This window comes from Sinocyclocheilus grahami, unplaced genomic scaffold, assembly GCF_001515645.1.
Source record: "Sinocyclocheilus grahami isolate Dianchi unplaced genomic scaffold, SAMN03320097.WGS_v1.1 scaffold568.1, whole genome shotgun sequence".
Lineage (NCBI taxonomy): Eukaryota > Metazoa > Chordata > Actinopteri > Cypriniformes > Cyprinidae > Sinocyclocheilus > Sinocyclocheilus grahami.
In genome coordinates, this window is record NW_015505747.1 from 244,653 (window position 1) to 266,395 (window position 21,743).

Consider the following 21,743-nt stretch of genomic DNA (forward strand, 5'->3'; position numbering starts at 1 on the left):
GGAGAGAGAGAGAGAGAGAGAGAGAGAGAGAGAGAGAGAATAGGAGTTAGGAGTAAAATGACAGAGACTTTGGGGAGGAACAGTGGGCTGGACAGGTGAAATGGAGAGGCAGCTGCTGCCATGTTCAGTACTCTACAACAAGAAACTGCAGTTTGGTTGAATTATGGGTGACATGTCTAAAACAATTGCTCTTTTATGTATTTAGTGTAATAGACAATTTGGCCTGGATGTTGTGTGTTGTGTATTTAATGACAGTGTACTAAGGTGTTTTTTGTTTGAGAACATCAGAGAGTAGGTTTAGGTGATCTCAGATGGTCGACCCTCTTAAGTGTAGTGCGCATGCTGATGATACACAAGAATCATTCAGGTTTGAAGCCTCTCATGTCCCGATCCAATCCCCCCTCCCTCTCACTTCACTTATTTGTCCTATACAGTTAAGACAAAAAGCCTATGAAATAAAATAAAATAAAAAATAAAATGTAGGTTATTCTACTGGAATGATGTATTATAACAATAATAGCTTAAAGGAATAATTCACCTAATTCACCTACAAATTAATATTCTGTCATCATTTAATGATCCATGAGTCATAGAGCTATTATTTTTTTTCACAAATCTTTTCACAGCTCTTATAGTGATGTCTATAAGAGACATCTCCCCCCAAAAAAGACAGGCAATAAATTAATCCATAATAATAGTAATAATAAAATAATGAATAAATTAATGAGTAACTATATTCCACTTCTGAATCATTCAATAGTGCAAGGAACATACACTAGTGCAAGGAACAGACTAAAATCTGTTTTCATCTAGATGGCAACAATTGCAAAAACGATGGCAACAATTCTTTTCTTGACACAAACATGGCCTTGTTTGAGCTTTGGTCGAGGGAACTGTTGTTGTTAAATGATGACTTGCAGTAAACTTCTGTTTCTCATATATGACTACAAAAACATGAAATATCATGCATACGTCTTACTGTGTTCATTGTGTTTTTTCATGGTGTTTTTTGTCCTTTTTAGAACTCAACAGCCATGTCACATTGAGTTGTACTGTATATAATTCTTAAAACAAATTATTCATTGAAAAAAATAACATCATACAGGTGAAATGGAATGACATGAGGGTGAGGTTGAAAAGCTGGAATGCACTACAGGTCTTTTAAAATATGAACAGATTTTAGAACACTATGCATCATAAACTTGCTAACTTTAAAACTGGTTACAGAGAAAAACTGGGCATCATAGACTAAACAAATGAGGATTACACACTAACCAACCAGACTCAGCAGAAACATGCCTACACTCTTAAAAATAAAGGTGCTTCACGATGCCATAGAAGAACCTTTTTGTCTAAATGGTTCCATAAAGAACCTTTAACATCTGAAGAAACTTTCTGTTTCACAAAAGATTCTTTGGGGCGAAAAAAGGTTCTTCAGATTATAAAAAGGTAAGAAAGAGATGGTTCTTTAAAGAACCTTTGACTGAATAGTTCTTTGTGGAACCAAAAATGGTTCTTCTATGGCATCGCTTGAAGAACCTTTTGAAGCACCTTTATTTTTAGGAGTTGAAAAGAATGTGTTCTAAAAATCAGATTTTCTGTGAAATCTATCTCTCTTAACACTACATTCTAACTAACTCTGACTGCCCAGTATCCACAGATTTGCTCTGACTTGTAGCAACTAGCGTTGGCTCATCCAGACTGCAAATCCAAGCAAAAATCTTGGCAAAAGTCAGAAAAAAGCAATGTATTTCAGCCTTAAATAATGTCTTTTTTTACTTTTGGGTGAACTGTCACTTTAAACAAAGGCAGAATAGAAAATTCAAGGAAGTAAATTCTCAAATTAAGGTACAAATCACAGTTGCACTATTATGCTGAACAAACAGTCTCTGGGGCTAAGAAATAGGGAGACAGCACAAAAAAGAGAAATGGACGGAAAATGACAAGAAGATGCAGGTCTGACATCCAAACAGATTCATACCCCGGGGCTGGAGAGCCATCACAGCCATCAGAGGTGTGCTACAGCCAGACGGAGCAAATACATTTTAACAGCATTCTCATCCATGATCGGCCACTGAGATGTCCCTGACTTCTTAATAACTTTCTAGAGGGCTAGTTCTGGTCACCACAGCAATTACCTTTATGTCAAGCCGTAAAAGATATGTCCACCCCAGGGACTGGCAGACAGCTTGCTCCATAATGCTCATTACAGATGAACGTCTAGACTGATTTTTCTCTCACTTTGTGGATGTCATATTGTGACGCTGTCACTAGGCCAGCTTTCGCTGTGGGTGACTGACACATTGTACAATACGTTATCAAATTACAGATATTTTATCAGATTTTAAACCTTTTAATTTCTTTGATGGTATAGATTGGTTAGACTATATATCTATGTATACATGTTTTTTTATTTATATACACACACACACACTCTTAAAAGGTTTGAGGTCAGTAATCATTTTCTTTTAAAGAAATTAATACTCATGCATTAAATTGATCATATGTGACAGGCTGACATTTATAATGTTATAACCGATTTCTATTTCAAATAATTGTGTTCTTGTGAACTTTATCAAATTAACGTACAAACAAAAAATGTATCACAGTTTTAAAGAAAATCATTAAGATGCACAAATGTTTTAGCACTTATAATAAGAGCACATATATTTACTACATATACTAATTTTAAAATATACTTACTAAATACAAATTTACTACTTACTAATACTTTACTACTTTACTTTACTAATACTTACTAAAACAAATATGTGATTGCACATTGTAATAATATTTAATTGTATTTTTGATCAATAAATGCAGCCTTGGAGAGTATAAGAGAGTTTCAAAAACATCTTTCAAAACAATCTTACAGATCCCAAACTTTTCAATGGCAGCATACAGTATATAAATTCTTTTTTATAAAGATTTAAATACAAAATACACACACTCACACACATACAGTATGTTCTGTATTGTATATTTATATTATAGATTGGTTAGACTGTCAAATCTATTGCTGTGGACTATATGGGGACTGTTTGGAGTCTTTTTTGTCTAATATTTTATGTGATTATTTCCCCCCCCCCAAAAAAGTGACAATTATATATATATATATATATATATATATATAGATAAAAAAGGGTTAGGTTTAAAATTTGAAACCATTACAAATATTGTATATATACTGTTAAGAGTGATGCCAAAGAGTATCTGGAGAGGTTGTCAAACGTTACGTTAACTATGATAAACTGTGGTAATTCTGATAGAACACTTGTGTGAACCTGAATTATACAACTGTTGTTTGTGTAAGCATAAAATGAAAGGAAAATATAATTCTATTACTCTGACTCTAGCCTGCAGGACAGTACTGAAGTTTAGTTAAAGTCTTAATTAACGTCCTTAGATTTCCCCTCAGCAAACCTTGTATGCCTTACCTCTACCAAAGTCACAGCTTGAGTCCTTCCCTTGAGTTAGACATCAAACATATTACCAAAATACGTGTAGAATTACTGCCACCCTACATGTAGGAAAGAGAGAGAGAGTATGAGTGAGGTAGAGAGGGAAAGGATTGGGACCGATTGTCAGCACAACCTTTTAAGTTTTCCTCTCAAGGCAGTAAAGCGTTTTATTTTGCCTGTGATCCCTCTACTTGTCACAGCAATTTCCCCAGTTGTTCATCATCCTTTAACTGCTTCCACATTAGCATTATCATCTCCTTCCTGCTTCACCTGAAGTTGTCTCTCACCACTATTTCTCTAAATGTGAATGGTATTCATCTTCCCTTGTCAAGTCATTGAGGCCTGCAAAATGAAAAATGAAGAGACTCACAACCAAGAGCGAGAACAGAGATATGAGCGCTCTAGTTTAGTGAACATCGTACAAGACCAGGGGGACTCAAAAGTGAATAAATGTTTCATCAAAGACAAAAATCTCTATTTCTTTTTTCTCATTTCCATTGAGGGTTATCTTCAATCTTTGTTCAGTGGACTTTCAGACGATGCTGGAAAGTTTCACCTGCAGCCCATAAATTCATTACGGAAATGTACACTGCATTCTTTCGCTCTCTTTTTGTACGTGGAGGTATAGTCTTAATTAAGTTTTGTGAAGAATAATAGATGAACAGACCCCCCAATCCATGGGAGACGCATTGATTTCACATTATACAGGGAACTTTCAAATTACTGGGCTATTACTGGCTGTTTGCATCATTTATAATGTTGTGCATGATGTTCTCAAGCTGTTGCGCTATTTGACAACAACATTTTATACCCATTTTAAAGTTTACACAGACAATCATAAATGTTATTTTGTTTACGTACGATATTTAACCATATTCGATAATGCACAGCCTCTGAAACACTGATACGCTCTGGACCATTTTAGATGGAAATGTCTTCATGAATGTAGTCCTTTGCTGACTGAGTTTTCATATGCTGCTGTTAAGCTTACAGCAAAATTAGTAATTATAGAGAAAATACAGGGTTGCTCGTCTGTGCGATTTCAAACAGCCCTACTTTCACATCTGCTTCAGCAAATGATCCTCTCAGCCGTGCCTCAGGATGGCAGCCTGCGCTAATTACCAGCCAAACTAGTTTGGCTTATTTCTACAAATTATTAAGACTTTATCTTAAGTGGACCAGAACTCAATCCTGGAGCAAAAAGGTTCTTTGGCACATAGGATCAGCACTGCAGTGTAAGGCAGAAATAATTTCATGTTTAACCTTTGCAGATCATTTGGATGTTTTTAAAACATTAAAGGTACAAATATATAAGACAGTCATTACGTAGAACTATTCATGGTTTATTCATTATTGTTTACAAATTAAAAGATTTTAAGATTAACACCATTCCTGTTTAATGCAACCTAAATTAACGCTCTGATTTAGGCAACGATAACAGCTGTCCTAATATTCCAGCAGCATGGCTGTGACATTGCTTTTATAAAACAGCTATAAAGAAAATCATGAAGGTAATATTGAGTAGCTTACATTTTAGACAATATTGACAGCTGTGATGTCTATTTTTACCTCCACCAGAGAGAATCACGGTGGAAGCAAAATCCACTACTTCGTCTCTGAGCAACACAGCAGTGGTGAATCAGTGTTTCTGAACGAGTCATGAATGATTCAGTGACTCACCCTCATAGACAGCCACTTGATTTATTACTGACTGAATCAGTGTTTTGAATGAATCGGTTGAATGAATGCTTCATTGACTCACTCATAAAGACAGAAATTGTAATATAGAAATAGCTTTTCCAGATTCAGTCAGACATTGTTCCTGAAGGAATCTGCGTTTTGAACAAATAAGTTGATTAATTCATAAAGACGTGTACGTAACTTAAAAGCCTTTAAAGACAGGCCTACTGTGAGCTACAAGGTTGTTAACTGATGGCATATGCATTTGTTGAAGCCATCAGTCTGCATTATTTAATTGTGTTCTATAAATTGTATAAATAAATTTCTACTAATTAGGGAATTGTGACAAGTAAATAATGGCAGAACTGTTTAGTGCCTACCCACTCCCATGAAACAAGCGAATGATAGAGTCAGTATCAATATTTTTATGGCTAATACACATATTTTGCAATAAACATTCACCTCATAGCTGGTTCATTTGGATCATGGCTTATAATCTTCTTAAAATATAATTAAAAAAAAATATCAATAGGAAAAATTTATGGGCAAAATAATTCTGGAACCAAGGTCAAGGAAAGTGTGCATGCACTGTTGCACTCTACAATTGTATAATAAAGATATGTATAGGCTATAGATGTTGTATATAATGTTGCATATAGTATTGTGGATTCTCATGTTTGTGTGTTTGTGCTTTTCACAGTGTTGTTGGAAGGTCACATGCAGAAGAGTCCATATTCCAGAGGTGGGGCTTGTGGACTGGGGGGAGGCTGAAAACGAGGACCACCCCTCCCCCAAAAGTGCCAGCCCCCGCGTTCTTAACCCCCTGCGCCTTTTCGCCCGGGGATCCCCTGGGTTCAAGAGCAACAGGAGGGAGATTACATATTTGGAAAACATCGAGGACCCTTGGGACTGGTTATCTAACCAGACAGATGTCAGAGAGGCGCAGAGCAGGACTAAACGCAGACCCATCGTGAAAACGGGCAAGTTTAAAAAAATGTTCGGCTGGGGTGACTTCAACTCCAACATCAAAACTGTGAAACTCAATCTCCTCATTACAGGCAAGATAGTGGACCACGGCAACGGCACGTTCAGCGTTTATTTCCGCCACAACTCCACGGGCCTGGGGAACGTCTCCGTAAGCCTGGTGCCGCCTTCCAAGGTGGTGGAGTTTGAGATCGCCCAGCAGTCCACCCTGGAGACGAAAGACTCGAAATCTTTCAACTGTCGTATCGAGTACCAGAAAACAGACCGCAGCAAAAAGACTTCACACTGCAACTATGACCCGTCCAACACGTGTTACCAAGAATCCACCCAGAGCCATGTGTCCTGGCTCTGCTCGAAGCCCTTCAAAGTCATATGCATCTACATCGCCTTCTACAGCACTGACTATAAACTGGTGCAAAAAATCTGCCCCGATTACAACTATCACAGTGACACGCCGTACGCATCCACGGGTTAAGATCCAGTCCATCCTACACAGTGAGAACGGTCAACCTCATTTTCACAGTGTGTTTCATCTGATTTAGAAGCAATTAAAATAAATCCAGATGTTTCGCATTAGGCTACACTACGGGCATCACCTATTGTGATATGGCAGTCACGACGTTTGATGGCAAAATAACTGATCGGCGCTTTTGTTTTTGGCTTTAAACGTCTCACATCCATCCCACGGTTCGAGTTCCATTGGGAATTTTTTTCCCCCGAAAACAGACCATCTTTCGCTACTTGTCAAGCTAATAAATCACAGACCTACAGAGGATAGATTATACGTGAAACACCTTTTTATTGTGAGGTTTGTGTGTGTGCGTGTTTTATTGAGCAATGTGGCCTCTTGTTCAGCACTAAATTGTTTGAAGCATTTATGCAGTTGTCAAGATAAGTGCGAACGGGTTAAATCATTCAGCAAAGACATCACTTACAAATTACTCTTAGTTGTTTCGCATTTCACAAAAGATCTATGTGTGAATTGAGATTTGTGTATAATTTCAAAGAGTAATTTGCAATGTCTCACGAGAGCACAATTCATTGGACAGGTGGATTTAGTGAATCTGGCAGCCGGTTAACAACCCTTTGTCATGGTCTCGCCACAGAGATCCACATTTGCAGGCTCTAATTAACATTAATTATAGTGGGAAATTTCACTTACAAACCATGACAGAGGGGCCCAGAGCCAAAAACTGAAATTTAGCATGTCAGTCATGTAGCAAACCTCTATTCAAGCCAGTGACTTTGGACTGGAATCAAACTCTTTCGTGTCAAAGTGAAAAAGTGTCAGGAGTAAATACAGACATTTATGCAAACGCACACGAAGGTAAATTAATACAATTTGCGAGTCTACCTTGTATTGAGTGTTTCATAATTTAAAACAGTATATGGAGATCATTTGAAGGAATCATTTTTGTTTGCACATTATAGTCTAAATGTCAGTGTGTCACAATGAACCAGTTGAAACGCCATAGTCTGATAATCAGAACTGGAATTCTCAGGTTCCATTTGTGCGTGTACCAAACAGATTATTTTCCCATATCAAGGGTGACTGATCTAGATCGCAGTTCTGCTCAAATTGAAAAATCAGATGGATAATTAATTGTACTGATACTCTAATTGTCTTGCCACATGAACATTCACATCAAGAACATGTCGATACAAAGATAGCTGTTTATAATTGGTATTTAGTTTAAAATCCTGCGTGCAATTTTGTGAATAGAGTATAAATGTGACTATAAAACCGTGTGTATTTTGCCTTTAAAGGATGAATTTGTTTCTTTAATCTATGCTAATTGTCTTGCCACATGAACATTCACATCAAGAACATGTCGATACAAAGATAGCTGTTTATAATTGGTATTTAGTTTAAAATCCTGCGTGCAATTTTGTGAATAGTGTATAAATGTGACTATAAAACCGTGTGTATTTTGCCTTTAAAGGATGAATTTGTTTCTTTAATCTATCAATCCAGCATTGATCAATTTTCCTACTTTTGGTGTTTGACAGTTATATCAAGTAGATGTAGAGTTGAACCATCTAGCTTGTCAGTTTTATTTTTTTTAGCAAAGTGTATGCTTTATGTTTGTCTTCAATATCTGTAAAACACAAAAAAATGCTCAAGGAAAATACCTGAGCTTCCAGCTTTTTTTTTTTTTTAAACCCTCTATGGTATGCATTCGCGCTGATTTGCTATGAAACTATTTTTGCTCAAAAATTATTAGTAAATTTCACAAAGATATCGCAAGTAACACATAGAAATAAATTATTTTTAAGTAAAAAAAACAAAAAAAAAACATCTTTACAGTGTGGATCATTTTTTCTTTGATTATTAAACTCATGTTTCTTTTATAAATCGTTGCACACTTTTATTATTTACACTTAAATATTTCCCTAAAAACAAGTTTGTTCTATTTCAATAAAGCAATTTATAGAGCACTTCGATGTGCCTCCCTGTGGGTGAGAATATCAAATGTCACGTGGCTTAAAAAGACTATATTGTTGGTTTCTTTTTAAAATGTCCTTTTATTTCAAACTACTGTCATAGTTAATTTTTTCAGTGAAGGAAAAATGATGCTGCCATAGAGGGTTAATTTATTGCTTTTATTCAGTATGACTGTCACAGATTTAAACATGAAGCATATCCAGACAGTATATGTGAGATTTGTAGTGAAACATCAGCATATCTGCCGTCGTTTTTATGACCGCATAAAACACTGATTCTTCAGTCAGTAAAATATCCTGCAAAATCACATTACCTCTGGATAAAAACATTACATCCTGTGATATGTGTTGCATTTCATCAAGCTCTAATACATGATCATATTCAATAAAAAGCTTTTTGATGTACAGACCCGTGTTACATTAGTTTATGTGCATATGGAAACGATGGACTCTTCCTCAAATGTGAACCTTTTGTTTCTTTCCGAATGGATTGTCATGTTTTTGGCTTTTAACATAGATGGCCTCCCACCATCCGATTCACACTGAACAAAAGAAAGAACAAAAGACAAAACTGAATTGCCCTATGATGGACAAAAGAACAACTGTATGAATTCGCAATGTCTCATTAGCTCAGTGGTGCACTTAAAAATTGTCTTCCAGATAGACAGGAGTGGGAGAGAGGTTTTCTAATAGTGAGATGTTATCACAGAGTTCCCTAGGAGCCGCAGAAAACGGTCGACATGAAGCGGCATGTTGGCACGGGAAAAAGATGCGTGTTTGATAGCTCGGATTACGGACTGCATGCTGTTCGCTTTAATTAGCCCTGCTTTCCCATCATGGAGGGTGCGAGAGCAATACGTTGCAACTGCTGCAGAGATCACAATGGCCACAGTACCACAACTTACATTGCAGTTGCAGTGCCAGGAACAATTGTGCTAATGCTAAGTTTAGTGTTTAAAATAACACTGCGATGTTTAATCAATCACAAAATGACTATTATGTTTAGCAAAATGCAATTTGCAGTTGAGCTTGATGGCCGGTTGTTCTTATATTGTTCTTTTTGCCCATTTCATCACCTCTTTTCACCTTCTTGAAATGTGTTAAACACAAATAACCAAAGCAAAATGTCAAAACATTAGTCATTTTGCAGGTGACATTTCACTTCCTGCTAAACATAACTATAACAAACTCCTCAGGATGACATCATGAAGCAAAACACTGCCCTTACTGAAAAAAAAATAAAAATAAAATTTATATAATACGCCATATATAATAGTAGTATAACAAGATATTTATACATATGCCGAAAAAGAGAGGGAAAAAATCAGTACAGATGACTGTTAATTAGTGGGAAACTGCCAATTTAGAGACTACTTCAGTAAAAATTATATGTAATGTAAATGTAATATATATACCATTCAAAATTTAAGTAGAATTTAATAATTTTAATTAGCAAGGATGCATTAAACTGATCAAAAATGATAGTAAAGACAATGCTACAAAAGATTTCAAATTCTGTATTTTTTATCTTTCTTTTCAAATAATCCTGAAAAAGCAACTTCATTTAACATTAATAATATGAAATGTTTCTTGATTATTGATTTCTGATGGATCATGCGACACTGAAGACTGGATGCTGAAATTTAAGCTTTATCATTGCAGGAAATAATTACATTTCAAAATATATTAAAATATTTTTTAATCAATGATTTTACTGCTTTTATTGTAATTTTGAGCAAATAAAATTCAGTCTTTGTGCGCAAAACAGACTCCCTAAAAGAAAAAATAAAAGAAAATTCAGACCCCAAACTTTTGAATGGAAGTATATTATATAAACCATACATAAAACACCACTGAATGCTGAAAAACTTTTTAATGAGTTAATGCAGGCATTCTCGCAGACAATATTTTTTTAAAGTCAGTATAGCATGACACAATGTAGAGTCCTCTTCCAAATCACTGTAAGTTTGACTGTAACACCACAGCTCAAAAACAACAAAACTCTGATAGACCGAGGACAATCAATCTATCTGTACCTCCCAATCAAACATTCATCAATCCATCCATATGGCATGCACAGTAATGCCACAATCTGATGCTCAGCATCCAAACATTTCCTGATCACAGAGGACAATGTGTTTGAAGATGGATTGTCTAGTCCAATCAGGTTACACAAATGCATTATGGGCCAGACAACTTCAAACTACTTGTCTGTATATGGCAGACCAATTCAAGGGAAGCAACAATATTGTGTCTAAAAATTGAGTCGTTTGTAAAATTGTGAATACGTGACACTTTGAATGTTTTCACAGGTCAAGGGGCAGGACACAAACAGTAATTTGGTTAAACCGTGTCTATACATAGAAATCGTGCCATCAATATGGGGCATAGCTATCTTTTCAAAAAGTGTAAAGAAATGACCTTGCACTCATTGTGTTAACATTTATTTAATGTCTAGTCGCACAACTAAAGGAATATTTAGTTGTAAATATTTAAATTAATATTTAAAGGAACATTAGGAATATATACTATTTCCCATCGATCAAACTCCTGACGCATTCCTAGGAAGCGCCATATAAAACAGCGAGACTTTGGGAACTAGTGCAACAGGGAAGAGGCCTGGTCTCATGGGACAAGGCAGGCACAGAGTAGAACTGAGAGAATTCAAATACTCCACACAAGAGTCATGGCAGATAGTTTAAGGCTGTTTGAAGTGACAGAAAGATTCGCAAAATAAAGCTCAGATGCCAAACCCATCGCTCAGGAAGGGTGAGAACAGCTTTCACTGCCATTTAGAAGACAGCCTGTCCCAGTCACGTGCTGTCGGTTCGGATGACAATGGGATAGAGTCTAAACTCCGCAGTTTTCTGGCTTTTGCCCCAGGACAGGCTCAAGAGAGCAGCGGGAACGTCATCACGACTGTTTTAGGCGCTTCCTGGGCAGACCGAAGTGGGGGCACTGTGCTGACGCGAGCGCGCGGAAAGCCTCCGCCACTAAGTGAGGATGAGACTGGATCATTGACTTCCAGCCAGCGGTCTCCATTATGTCCGTGGCGTGACTGTCAGGAGAGGGTGAAGACGTTTTAGTATTAACACAAGACACATTAAAAATCGATAACAGCAATGTGGATTAATCCAGTCTAATGGAGTAAAAAAAAAAATAAGGTAAGAGAGGCTCGATTCAATGGTGCATATGGGAGATTCAAGCAACTATGTCTATTTATACAAAAGACCATTTTCCTCCAAATAAGCATGCACTAATGCAGGAGTTATTGCCATTCTGAAGAGTACGATCGGCAGGGCGCCAGGGATCTATAATAGTGACTTTGTGATATGTTTATAATGCAGGAATGTTCTCTTCCTTGACGTTTCAGACAGTCAGAGTCTATTAATAACCGGTATCAGGAGATATGCGGGCTGTGGGTACCAGCCAAGCAGCTCAGGCTGCCCAGAACCTAAAACAATGAATTCTAATGCATCTAAGAGAGTAGATAAGAGCTCAGTATTAATCTTGTGTCACACATATCAGCTAATTACATACTTGCTATTCCAGTTTTTCCCATCTTTACAGCCCAGCTGTCGGAGGACACTGCACCTATGGATAAGATAGAAGAAAAACACTCTCATTCTCAGGCTGGTAAACAGCCATGGCAGCAGGAATTTATCAAGCAGAGTTTCTTTGGCGGAGCTTGCCTGTTGATAAAATCTATGGCCTGTGCTTTGAGCTGCTCTGCGCTGTGCAAGTCGGCCAGGATGAGGGTGTCTGCCACGTTCTCCACCGAGAGGCTGTTGCAAAGGGCTTCCTCACACATGACCTTTAAGCGCTCCAGAGCGTACTGAGAGAACGACACGCATGACTTATACAATACAACATTCAAAGGCTTGTGATGCCATTTAAAGCTTTCGCTCACCCAAAAATGACAATTCTGTCAGCATTTGTTCACCTTCATGTTGTTCCAAACCTGTATGACTTTCTTTCCTCCATACAACACAAAATAATACATTAGTAATCATTTACTGGTCAATTTTCTGAAGGCTTTAATCTTCAAAAAGGAAAACGCACCATAAAAGCATTACTGAAATAGTCCATATGACTATATTCTGAGAGAAACAGAGTAAAATCTTTCAAAAGTCTTTATTCAATGAAAATCTAGCTCACCCTGGTGCATTCACGAAAGCAGTAGTGACATCTAAATTATTCTTTAGTGAATCACTTGGCTTCAGTGACCAGTACAAAATGTCTTTCCACACGAAGAAGAAGAAAAAAAAAATCAATACAGGTTTAAAACAACATGAGAATGAGAAAATTATGACAATTCCACTTTTGGGTTTACAAAAAATGTAAATCACATAATTACCACTTTGGCTTAAAAAAAAAACACATACACTACCTTCAAAAGTTTGGTGTCAGCAAGATTTGTTAAAATGTATTTTAAAGAATTATCTTATGCTCACCAAGTCTGCATTTATTTGATTAAAAATACAATAAAATTAGCAACATTGTCCAATATTACAATTTAAAATAAAGTTTTTTATTCCAATATATTTTTAACAGTAATTTATTTCTGTAATGGTAATGGTTCATCATTACTCCAGTCTTCAGTGTCACATGATCCTTCAGAAATCATTATAATATGCTGATTTTGTGATTAAGAAACATTTCTTATTATCAGTAATGAAAACAGCTGTGCTATTTCTGTGAAAACCGGGATTCGTTTTTTTTTTAGGATTCTTTGATGAATAGAAAGTTTGGCATTCATTTGAAACAAATATGTACTGTGTCACTTTTGATCAATTTAATTCATCGTTGCTGAATAAAAGTAATAATTTTGTATTATTTCTCAAACCTTTGAATGGTAGTGTATCCCCAGATGGCAAACATTTCTCTTATCAAAAAAAAAACCACATCAATGGATGCTTAAAATTCAAGTCAATGTATTTAACGTTATTTCAAGATTTAATAAAACTTCAGACTTACTTTATCCGCTGCGGCTAATAAACTATCAGCCATTTTCTCTAAATTTGGTGCTTTTCCTGTGTATATGAAGCCCATCATTTCTTTGAAAACCTCCGGTTCAACATCACTGATGTCAACTCGGTTCTGCAAGAAAACAAAGCAGCTTATGAACTTGTACGCTGCATAACGGCAAACGTATCTAAACCAATATTGCAATATAAAAAGTGCATCCAATGCATACCTTTTTACTTTCCTCCATTTCATGTTCAAACATGGCATTAAAGACCGGTGATCTCGCTGTCAAGAAAGCAATAAATCTGTCAGTCACATTATATGAGCGTCTCTTGATATGTGGTCACAGTAAAAAAAAATAAAAAAACACAAGTGTCCAGTTTTCATTAGATTATTTCTGAACTGTAAGTCAATCTACACAAGCAAAAAAGAAACAAAAAGGCAAAAGTCACATTCATGAACCCAGTCGTCCTTTGAGGACATTAGCGCTGGATCACACTGTGGATTTTCAGTGATGAATCTAGATCTGTCATATTGAAGAATTACGACCTCAGAAAGCAAAAGAAAAAAACACTACCAACAAGGTCACACAAACTGTCTCCCCACACACAAACACAACCCCTCAGAAGGGTGGGTGCTGAGCTAGCGTCGCTGGGATGAGAGGAGGACATGGAGCTGATGTCGTCAGCAGGGCTGGGGGTCTGGATTAGACTCACCTGCCAGGATGGATTTGTGGGCTTTGAACTCCTGCCCTCCCACATATAGAGTGCAGTCCGTGAAGCGTGAGCATTCCCACAAGTTACCCAGGTCATCGGACAGCTGGCACTCCGGAACCTTCAACATGTTCATGTTGGACTGTCCGGAGATGTTCACAGAGTCCTGGACAACACTTACCTAATTAACACACATTACAAGTCCAATTAAACCACTTGGTCTGGCTATGCAATGTGATTCACTGAAAAGTCATCATACTGTTCTGTTATGTATTATAGCATGTTTTTAATGCATATATTACGCATGTTACCTTGCAGTTAGGGCTGCAAATTAATATTGCAATATGGCTTAGTCTGATTCATTAAAGGGGTCATATGATGCGATTTCAAGTTTTCTTTATCAACGTTAAGACTCTGCCACGGCCCCCTAAAACGGCTCATTCAAACACGCCCCCACATATCTAGGTCACTATGTGGGAATATTTGCACAATGTGCCCAAATATGCACGCAAAGAAAGAAGGCGTGGTTTCAGTAACCGCAGTTAGTGTTGAAGCAGCATGTCAGGGAGACGCTGTGTGTTGTGTGTTTCAAAAGCACTTTATTTGGCCTTCCGAAAGTAGATGCATTTAGGAATCTTTAAGATAACTTACAACAGAACAGCAATGCATTTTATGGACGAACGTTTCGGGAACCTAGGAGAGGAGGTAATTCTGACTTTGCTATGACAATCTGGCCTTCTGAATCAGCTACTGTTTTGTTATTAGTTTAAGTATTTGCTATTGACTGTTCAAATGCGGAGTTTTGCGCATCGTGTGTGTGTGTGTATGTGTGTGTGTGTGTGTGTGTGTGAGTGCGCGCGTGCGTGTGTGTGTGAGAGAGAGAGCAAGAGACAGTGTCACATCACAGTAGAGTCAGCTGTCTTAACCGCGGCTTGTGTACTGCATCATTACTGTGTCTGTTCCCCTTTCGGGCTTGAACTGATGGTAAAAATAATGACATTATTTACTGTCTTTACATTTATTTTGAAAGATGAAGCTCGCGATTATGGTAAGGGGCGTTACATTTCCGACGAGTGCTTGCGGTGTTCGGCCAATCACAATGCACTGGGTCAACTGGCCAATCAGAGCAGACTGTGCTTGTCGGAAGGAGGGACTTTGTAGAAAACGAAGCGTTTGAGAGAGGCGGGGCATAGAGGACCTACAATAATGTACAGTATTCGAAAAATAATGTGTTTTTTGAACATTAAAGCATGTCAATATATGAGTGAGTTGCAGTCTTACTTGCCCTGGGCAAGAGTGAGCGCACCTCCGTTCTCCCCAATCAGCACTGCTCTAGCCAACTGCGTAAACACCCACCATTAAAAAACAAAAAAAACGGAACGCGGGAGAGAGACAGAGTGGGATTATGGCGTCTACTGGGTCAGATCGATAGTTAGGCAAATTAAAACTAAAAGAAAACCGTATGCAACTTAAGCTTTGAAATGACAGACAACGAACAAAAACTGTAATTTGCAAGAGCTGCATCACAACGCATATCAAAAGCTCCCTTAACGGTTCTGTTTTCAGTACTGGAGAATAAAAGATACATTCTTAGATGTTTTTGTTAGTACGTGAACGTTATCTTACACATTTTATCTCCCCAACAGATTAATTTGAAATAAGTTCATAATGCATGTTGGCTATTCCCAATTCAGAAGAGCGCACACACAGCCTGTGTCTGTGAATGCTTCTCATACTCGCTCCTCTCTGCCCCACGCGGCGCCAATTAATGCTTGCCGCACTCACGAATGTAAACGAATGTAAATTCAGTCTAACTGCTTGCTAATTTCACTTGGATGAAATGAAACATTCAGCACATTTTCCACTTGCTCATAAAATCCCAAATACTTAAAATGAATAAATCAATGTAATACTTTAATAATTGACTTAAGAAATAGTTCTTTATTTATAAAAAATAAACAAATATTTTCTGTGAAATTCAGTAATTAAGTTAATTCTGTAAAAGTAGTTATACCATTATAATCTTGCCTGCTGAAGAAAAAAACAATAGAACCCCTCCCAAAACACAATAACAAATGTAATAGATTTCAGGTTATAATGGGAATTGTATTGGTTTTAATGTAAACTATAACGGTGTCTATTTGATGAATTCCATTGGTGGGATGTAATCTGGCAGATGGCAACCAATAGAACAACAGTAATTCCTATTGGAATAATGCCCAAAACAAAAAGGAATTTTGTAATGGTTTAATGGAAACTATAAGAATTTCTGTGATGGTTTCTATTGTTTTTTTCAGCAGGGTAATGATACCCATACTGTGCTGCACATTATTGACAATATTGAGCTGAAGCTTGACTTTGCAAATTTAAAATCGCAAATCAAATTGCAATAGCAATATGTCAAAAAAAATAATTAAATAAATAAAAAATTCGCAATTTGATATTTTCCCCCAAATCGCACAGCCCTAATCTATCTATCTATATATATCTATCTATCTAGGTGATGCCACTTTTTTCCCCATTATGATGCAGTGCAGTCCTATATGCAGGATTCATTTACTTCTCTGAACGGTGTAAAAGTGTGTTATGGCAAATCTGACTGCAACCAAATTAAAGCAATGATGACATCCATGACAAAACATGACCTCAAATGCTAGACTGCTTAAAATAATTATTCTGAGCAAACTATTGCTTTATGTGACTGCAACAGCAATGGAGACTGGCCAGTGAAAATGCAGATCTTATTAAGTAAGTACTAATTGACTAAGTGCTCCTATTTATAAATTTTCTGTATACAATGTTGACAAACTAATTTAGAGTACTACCAATCAGCCCCGCTACTAAAATATTCAAGAGTGTTGAGCAAAATGGAGGTGAATGAAAGAGGGAAAAAAAACTTTCATGCAAAATGAAAAACAACTGCCGCTATCAGAAACTCAGCTGATGAAAGCATCCTGCAGTTGTTTAATAGTTTTTCCGGTAATAATCATCTACAAAAACTGTCCAATTAATGAGGGAAAACATATCTGCAATTTGCATTTAGTTTCAACTTTGCCTTGTGATATTGCCAATTTCCCTGCAAATATTAAACCCTGCAGCGGATCTCAACAGGCATGTCGGCTATTTTTCAAGCAAGACTCATAATTGTGTTACAGTGAATTCATTTGACAACCCATTTCATTTGCCGCTCTAGGTGACGTCTCTATCCTGCTACGTTCTGAAGAGAAGGGCGAGCTGTCAAACGGCTACTAGCATATTCATACAAACGGATCAGAGCGTGCTACGTGCAGGAAATTCAATCTGCAATCCACTTCAGAAGAGAAAAACACATTTTGCATGTTCCACATTTCCATGTTCTATAGAAAAAAATCAATAATAAATAACCCCAATGACCATGTCAGTGTAACTAAAAGACAGAAGTAACTCTGGATTAAGCAAATGTCAAAAGATTTGTTCTGCAAATGAGACAAACAAGAATGTCTGAGATGATAAAATAAATATTTAAAATATTTAGTTAAAAAAGCAAGTGTAAAGTTCTTAGAAATGTAATATTTGAAATTCTTTGTTGATTTCATATTTAAACACTCACACTGCTACGACACAGTGGACAGTTAGACCAATTTCACGCATTTTTGACCTCACAGAAAACAATCTATTATTGCATAACACCTAAAATCGCTTTAGGATAAATAATGCATTTTAAAATTATTAATCAGGTGGGGCTGATCCAAACCAATACATTCATGTATGGAAGGTTTGAGTTTGATTTACCGGACAGATCATGAAGTGAATGCATACTTGCCTCACAAAATAACGTGAGTTTATCATCTGGTAGCAGCCCATTTGCTTCATCAAGCAGAAAATCTCTCCTAATAAATTTTTTGAAGCCCCAGTCTTTGCCTTGGACGAACCGATAGGCTCTTTGGCTTTCTGCATTGGGTAGAGAAGTAAGCGGTAAGTCCAAACCAAAATCAATCAGCCAATAATGACTTAAGTTCAAGACACTTGACATTACAAATCTATGCAGGACTAAAAACAACATGACTCCAATCATTTGTTTTTCTAATTAAAGGCAAAGGCAAAGTTCTCACCCATAGCTTTTGTCTCCTCCCGTTTAGCGTTCAGTAAAGAAAACTTGAACTTGGCTCTGACTTCACTTTTTGGACAACTAACTAGTAGCAAATATAGTGATAGATAATCTTTACTTTCATCATCGAGTCCCTTCGGATTGACCCGTAGGCACCTGAAGATAGACAAAGATGCCGAAAGATAAAGATGTTTTATGGGAATGACAACATTATAAGACACAAACATATGCATAGGCTCCTCACCATTTCATCTTATCATTAGGCCCCGAGGAGAAGGTAGAGCTCTTCAATACTTCACCCATCTCTTCTCGACAGAAGCTGAAGTTGTTTATGGTCCACATGTAGGAAAATTTCACTACCTTGACCTACAAGATCATCAAAGATTACCATCAGTGAAAACTGATAACCGTCAACAAACATACCGATGTGCAGTCAATCCTAGAGAACAACACGCCAAATGCCACAAGAACAAATGAACAGGCAGCTTTCCACTTCAAAATGTGACTTTTTACTAACATCGGATTCATTTGTAAGCAACTATATAGCTCCTGTTCAACTTTGCATTGCATTTGCCTGAGGTTAAGTCTTATCCGTCGGAAATTTGTCTCAGTATCATTTTACCGTATCTGATAAACCAGCATGACCACATTATGATGACTGCTTGAGTTTCATTATCACTTGCACAATAAAGTGTCACCCTATCTACTTTAATACACTGATTACCCTCCATTAGATCAAACTGTGCACAGCGCCATAACAAGCAAGAGATCAAAACATATGCATTTGCTCAAGCTATACTTGTCATATTAGAGAACCATATTAAGACTGAAAGAATGGTCAAATTTCAAGCCAAGTCAAATTTATTAGCATAGCGCTTTTCACAATTATTTTAAAGCAGCTTTACAGAAATCATAATGTTTTTAATATTCTTCATATTACTCTTCATTCCTATATAGTATTAGCAGATTAGTGCTGGGCGATAACAGTTTACATTTTGCAACTATACAAGAAATCAAGCAATTAAGGTTTGCTATATAGTACATATCACCCTATGTGAATACGCATAAAGTTGGACATACTTACATTACCTACATTATATAAAGAGTTGGGCGATAACATTTTGCAATGCAATAGAAAAATTTGCTATACCATATATAATCGCTTCATGTGAGTGTACTGTATTTATGTGGATGAAGCTGTAGAGATAGAGCTGTGTGATAATGCAGTTTACATTTTGCAATGATGTAAACAATCACTCAGCCGAGATCTGTATAAATAGCTTCTAAAATACTTCAGCAAAGCCTGTACATGATTGCCTGAGCCGTCAGTCCATCTCACCTGGGTATAGCACCAGCTCTCTGCCACAGGCCCACTGGACATCTCCCCTGGAGGAGGAGGGGTTGGGACCCCTGACATGGCCAGCTTACTCCCCACTACAAGAAGCGCCGACAGTCCCAAAGCTTTCACCACTTAACCCTTATGGAAACACAGAGCAAAGGCATCATTTAAGAAAAATAAACGGCAGCAATTTCTGCCTCTCCTCCTGACCTGAAAATATCAAATCTTTGACTTTGCCATCAGCAAGCCATTTTGTGGTCAAATAAGAATCATTGCTAACCCCAACTCAGGGCATCGAATCCATCAAAACGCTTTTAGGTGTCAAAGTGGAGGAAGGAAATGAAAGAATATAATCTTTATGAAACCTATGACACCGGAAGTGTGCAATATCACAAACCAGTGTGACAGAACATCACTGCAAAAATGTGTTTTAAACCCATGAAAATGCTTACGAGAAACTATCACTCTAAATATAGCTGTGCTTGATGCCAAAAAACATCAGAATCACTTAAGTCCAATGTAGTCACTAAATGGCTTGTTGGCACAGGCCTGATAGGCAGGTCTGAGCTTGCCCTGGTTGACAAGGTATAGTCAAGGCAAGGGCACATTAGATGTATTTTGGTAAACCAACAGACAAATCCACCTGACTATATTTCACTTTTAACTAAACAAACAACAACAACAACAAAAACTTTACAGAAAAACCATCCTCCGACTCACCTAAATTTTAGTAAATATCTTGAATTTCATTTCTTGATGCCATTGTACACATGTATCAGGTAAATACTGAAGAAACAAGTTTGTTTTACTGTGACATTACAGCATGATCCAAGGGCTCCTCATCCCAACCTGTGAATATAAATACATATGTATCATATGAAACACGTTGCCATTTCAATCCTCTCATAAGCATTCATCAATCCCTAATTAATTAAAATAAGATCAGTACTTCATGTCATTATCAAGACAGACAGTAACTGAAATCACATTTGTAAATTAAAAAACAAACGATGGCATAAATAATGGCAACATTCACAGTTATATGACTTCTGAATAACATTGGTTGAACTCTAGACTGTCATTATGATAAACATCATTACGATATTTATAACATAACTTAAGTTCAGTGAGTTCAAATCCGGAATGAATGCTCCTAAATTGAGTTGACAACCAATTTAACTCAGGCCGTTGAAATTAAAATGTTTATTTTAGACATAACTGTTTTATTTTTTTTTGTTGTTGTTCAGTTATGTGCTTGTGTTTAAATCAGATTGTTTTCTGGGCTTGGTCAATATGGCAAAATAAACTGGTTAACTTAGCCATAATGCAAACACAAAATCTGAAAAGATTTGTGTGGTCAGCTTCTACGGTTTAATTTTTCATTGGCTACATATCATTAACTGAAAGCCCAGTATATTAATGAAACAATCGAGTTTTTTAGGGACAAAAGGAATCAAGTCTTTTGTTTGAGCTAGTCAAGATTCCTGTCGGCTAGTTGGCTATGTGGTTAGCAAGCTAAACTATATCCACAACACTGACAAAAGTAGATCAGTTAAAGCACAAACCTTTTCTCGTCATTCTGTCAATACTGTTAAATTCAGGGTTCGGGCGGTCCTTGTGGATCTGCTAAGTTTAATAGGCACTATTTAAGACTGAAGTGTATTTGTGTCTTTTCAAAAGCAGCCCATCACAGTAGCTTGCAGTGTGCTGCTTATCCTGCCAGTGAAGGAAGCGAAAGCACAGAGTGTGAGCAGACGTGGCAGCGCTCAACTCGGTCCTGTGGCTGTACGTAATTCCGCCACCCGGGGGAGCGCCTCGGCCCAAGCAGCACAACACAACACAACACAACACAACACAGATACTTACTGTGGCGATTAAAGAGTGCAAAGAGTTAACAGAGTGCATGGCTGTACGTAATTCCGCCACCCGGGGGAGCGCCTCGGCCCAAGCAGCACAACACAACACAACACAACACAGATACTTACTGTGGCGATTAAAGAGTGCAAAGAGTTAACAGAGTGCAGGCACGTTACGGGATGAGCAGGAATAATATACATTTTTTCCCC

At 37.2% G+C, this 21,743-nt stretch overlaps 2 protein-coding genes across 3 annotated transcripts in view; one reads left to right on the plus strand and one right to left on the minus strand.

Moving 5' to 3' along the window:
• Positions 1-7,867, plus strand: part of LOC107556444 (neurexophilin-2-like) — a 17,830-nt gene extending 9,963 nt beyond the window's left edge. The window contains exons 3-4 of one of the 2 annotated variants that reach the window (XM_016239566.1): positions 5,842-6,121; positions 6,200-7,867. In XM_016239566.1, coding sequence (XP_016095052.1) covers positions 5,842-6,121; positions 6,200-6,600 — 681 coding nt within the window. In that variant the 3' untranslated portion in view covers positions 6,601-7,867. Of the gene's footprint in view, positions 1-5,841 lie in introns of both variants that reach the window. The other variant, XM_016239565.1, reaches the window with a different exon arrangement.
• Positions 7,868-10,349: 2,482 nt separating this feature from the next.
• Positions 10,350-21,388, minus strand: spopla (speckle type BTB/POZ protein like a). The gene is made up of 12 exons (XM_016239567.1): positions 21,243-21,388; positions 20,398-20,526; positions 19,678-19,815; positions 18,583-18,704; positions 18,343-18,494; positions 18,054-18,181; positions 14,255-14,432; positions 13,768-13,823; positions 13,548-13,670; positions 12,263-12,405; positions 12,111-12,164; positions 10,350-11,628 (listed from the first exon to the last, which is right to left on the minus strand). Exons 3-12 carry the CDS (start codon positions 19,753-19,755, stop codon positions 11,484-11,486), a joined length of 1,179 nt encoding a protein of 392 aa, XP_016095053.1. The 5' UTR covers positions 19,756-19,815; positions 20,398-20,526; positions 21,243-21,388; the 3' UTR covers positions 10,350-11,483.
• Positions 21,389-21,743: the final 355 nt, after the last annotated feature.

What these genes read in the sequence shown, in the direction of transcription:
- spopla (XM_016239567.1), bottom strand. Translation starts at nt 19,755, where the DNA reads ATGTCAGGGGTCCCAACCCCTCCTCCTCCAGGGGAGATGTCCAGTGGG. An exon ending in GGAGGAGACAAAAGCTATGG is followed by an intron (nt 18,182 to 18,342) that starts GTGAGAACTTTG and finishes TACCCAATGCAG; the next exon opens with AAAGCCAAAGAGCCTATCGG. An exon ending in GGGAAAAACTGGAATAGCAA is followed by an intron (nt 11,629 to 12,110) that starts GTATGTAATTAG and finishes CTCTCCTGACAG; the next exon opens with TCACGCCACGGACATAATGG.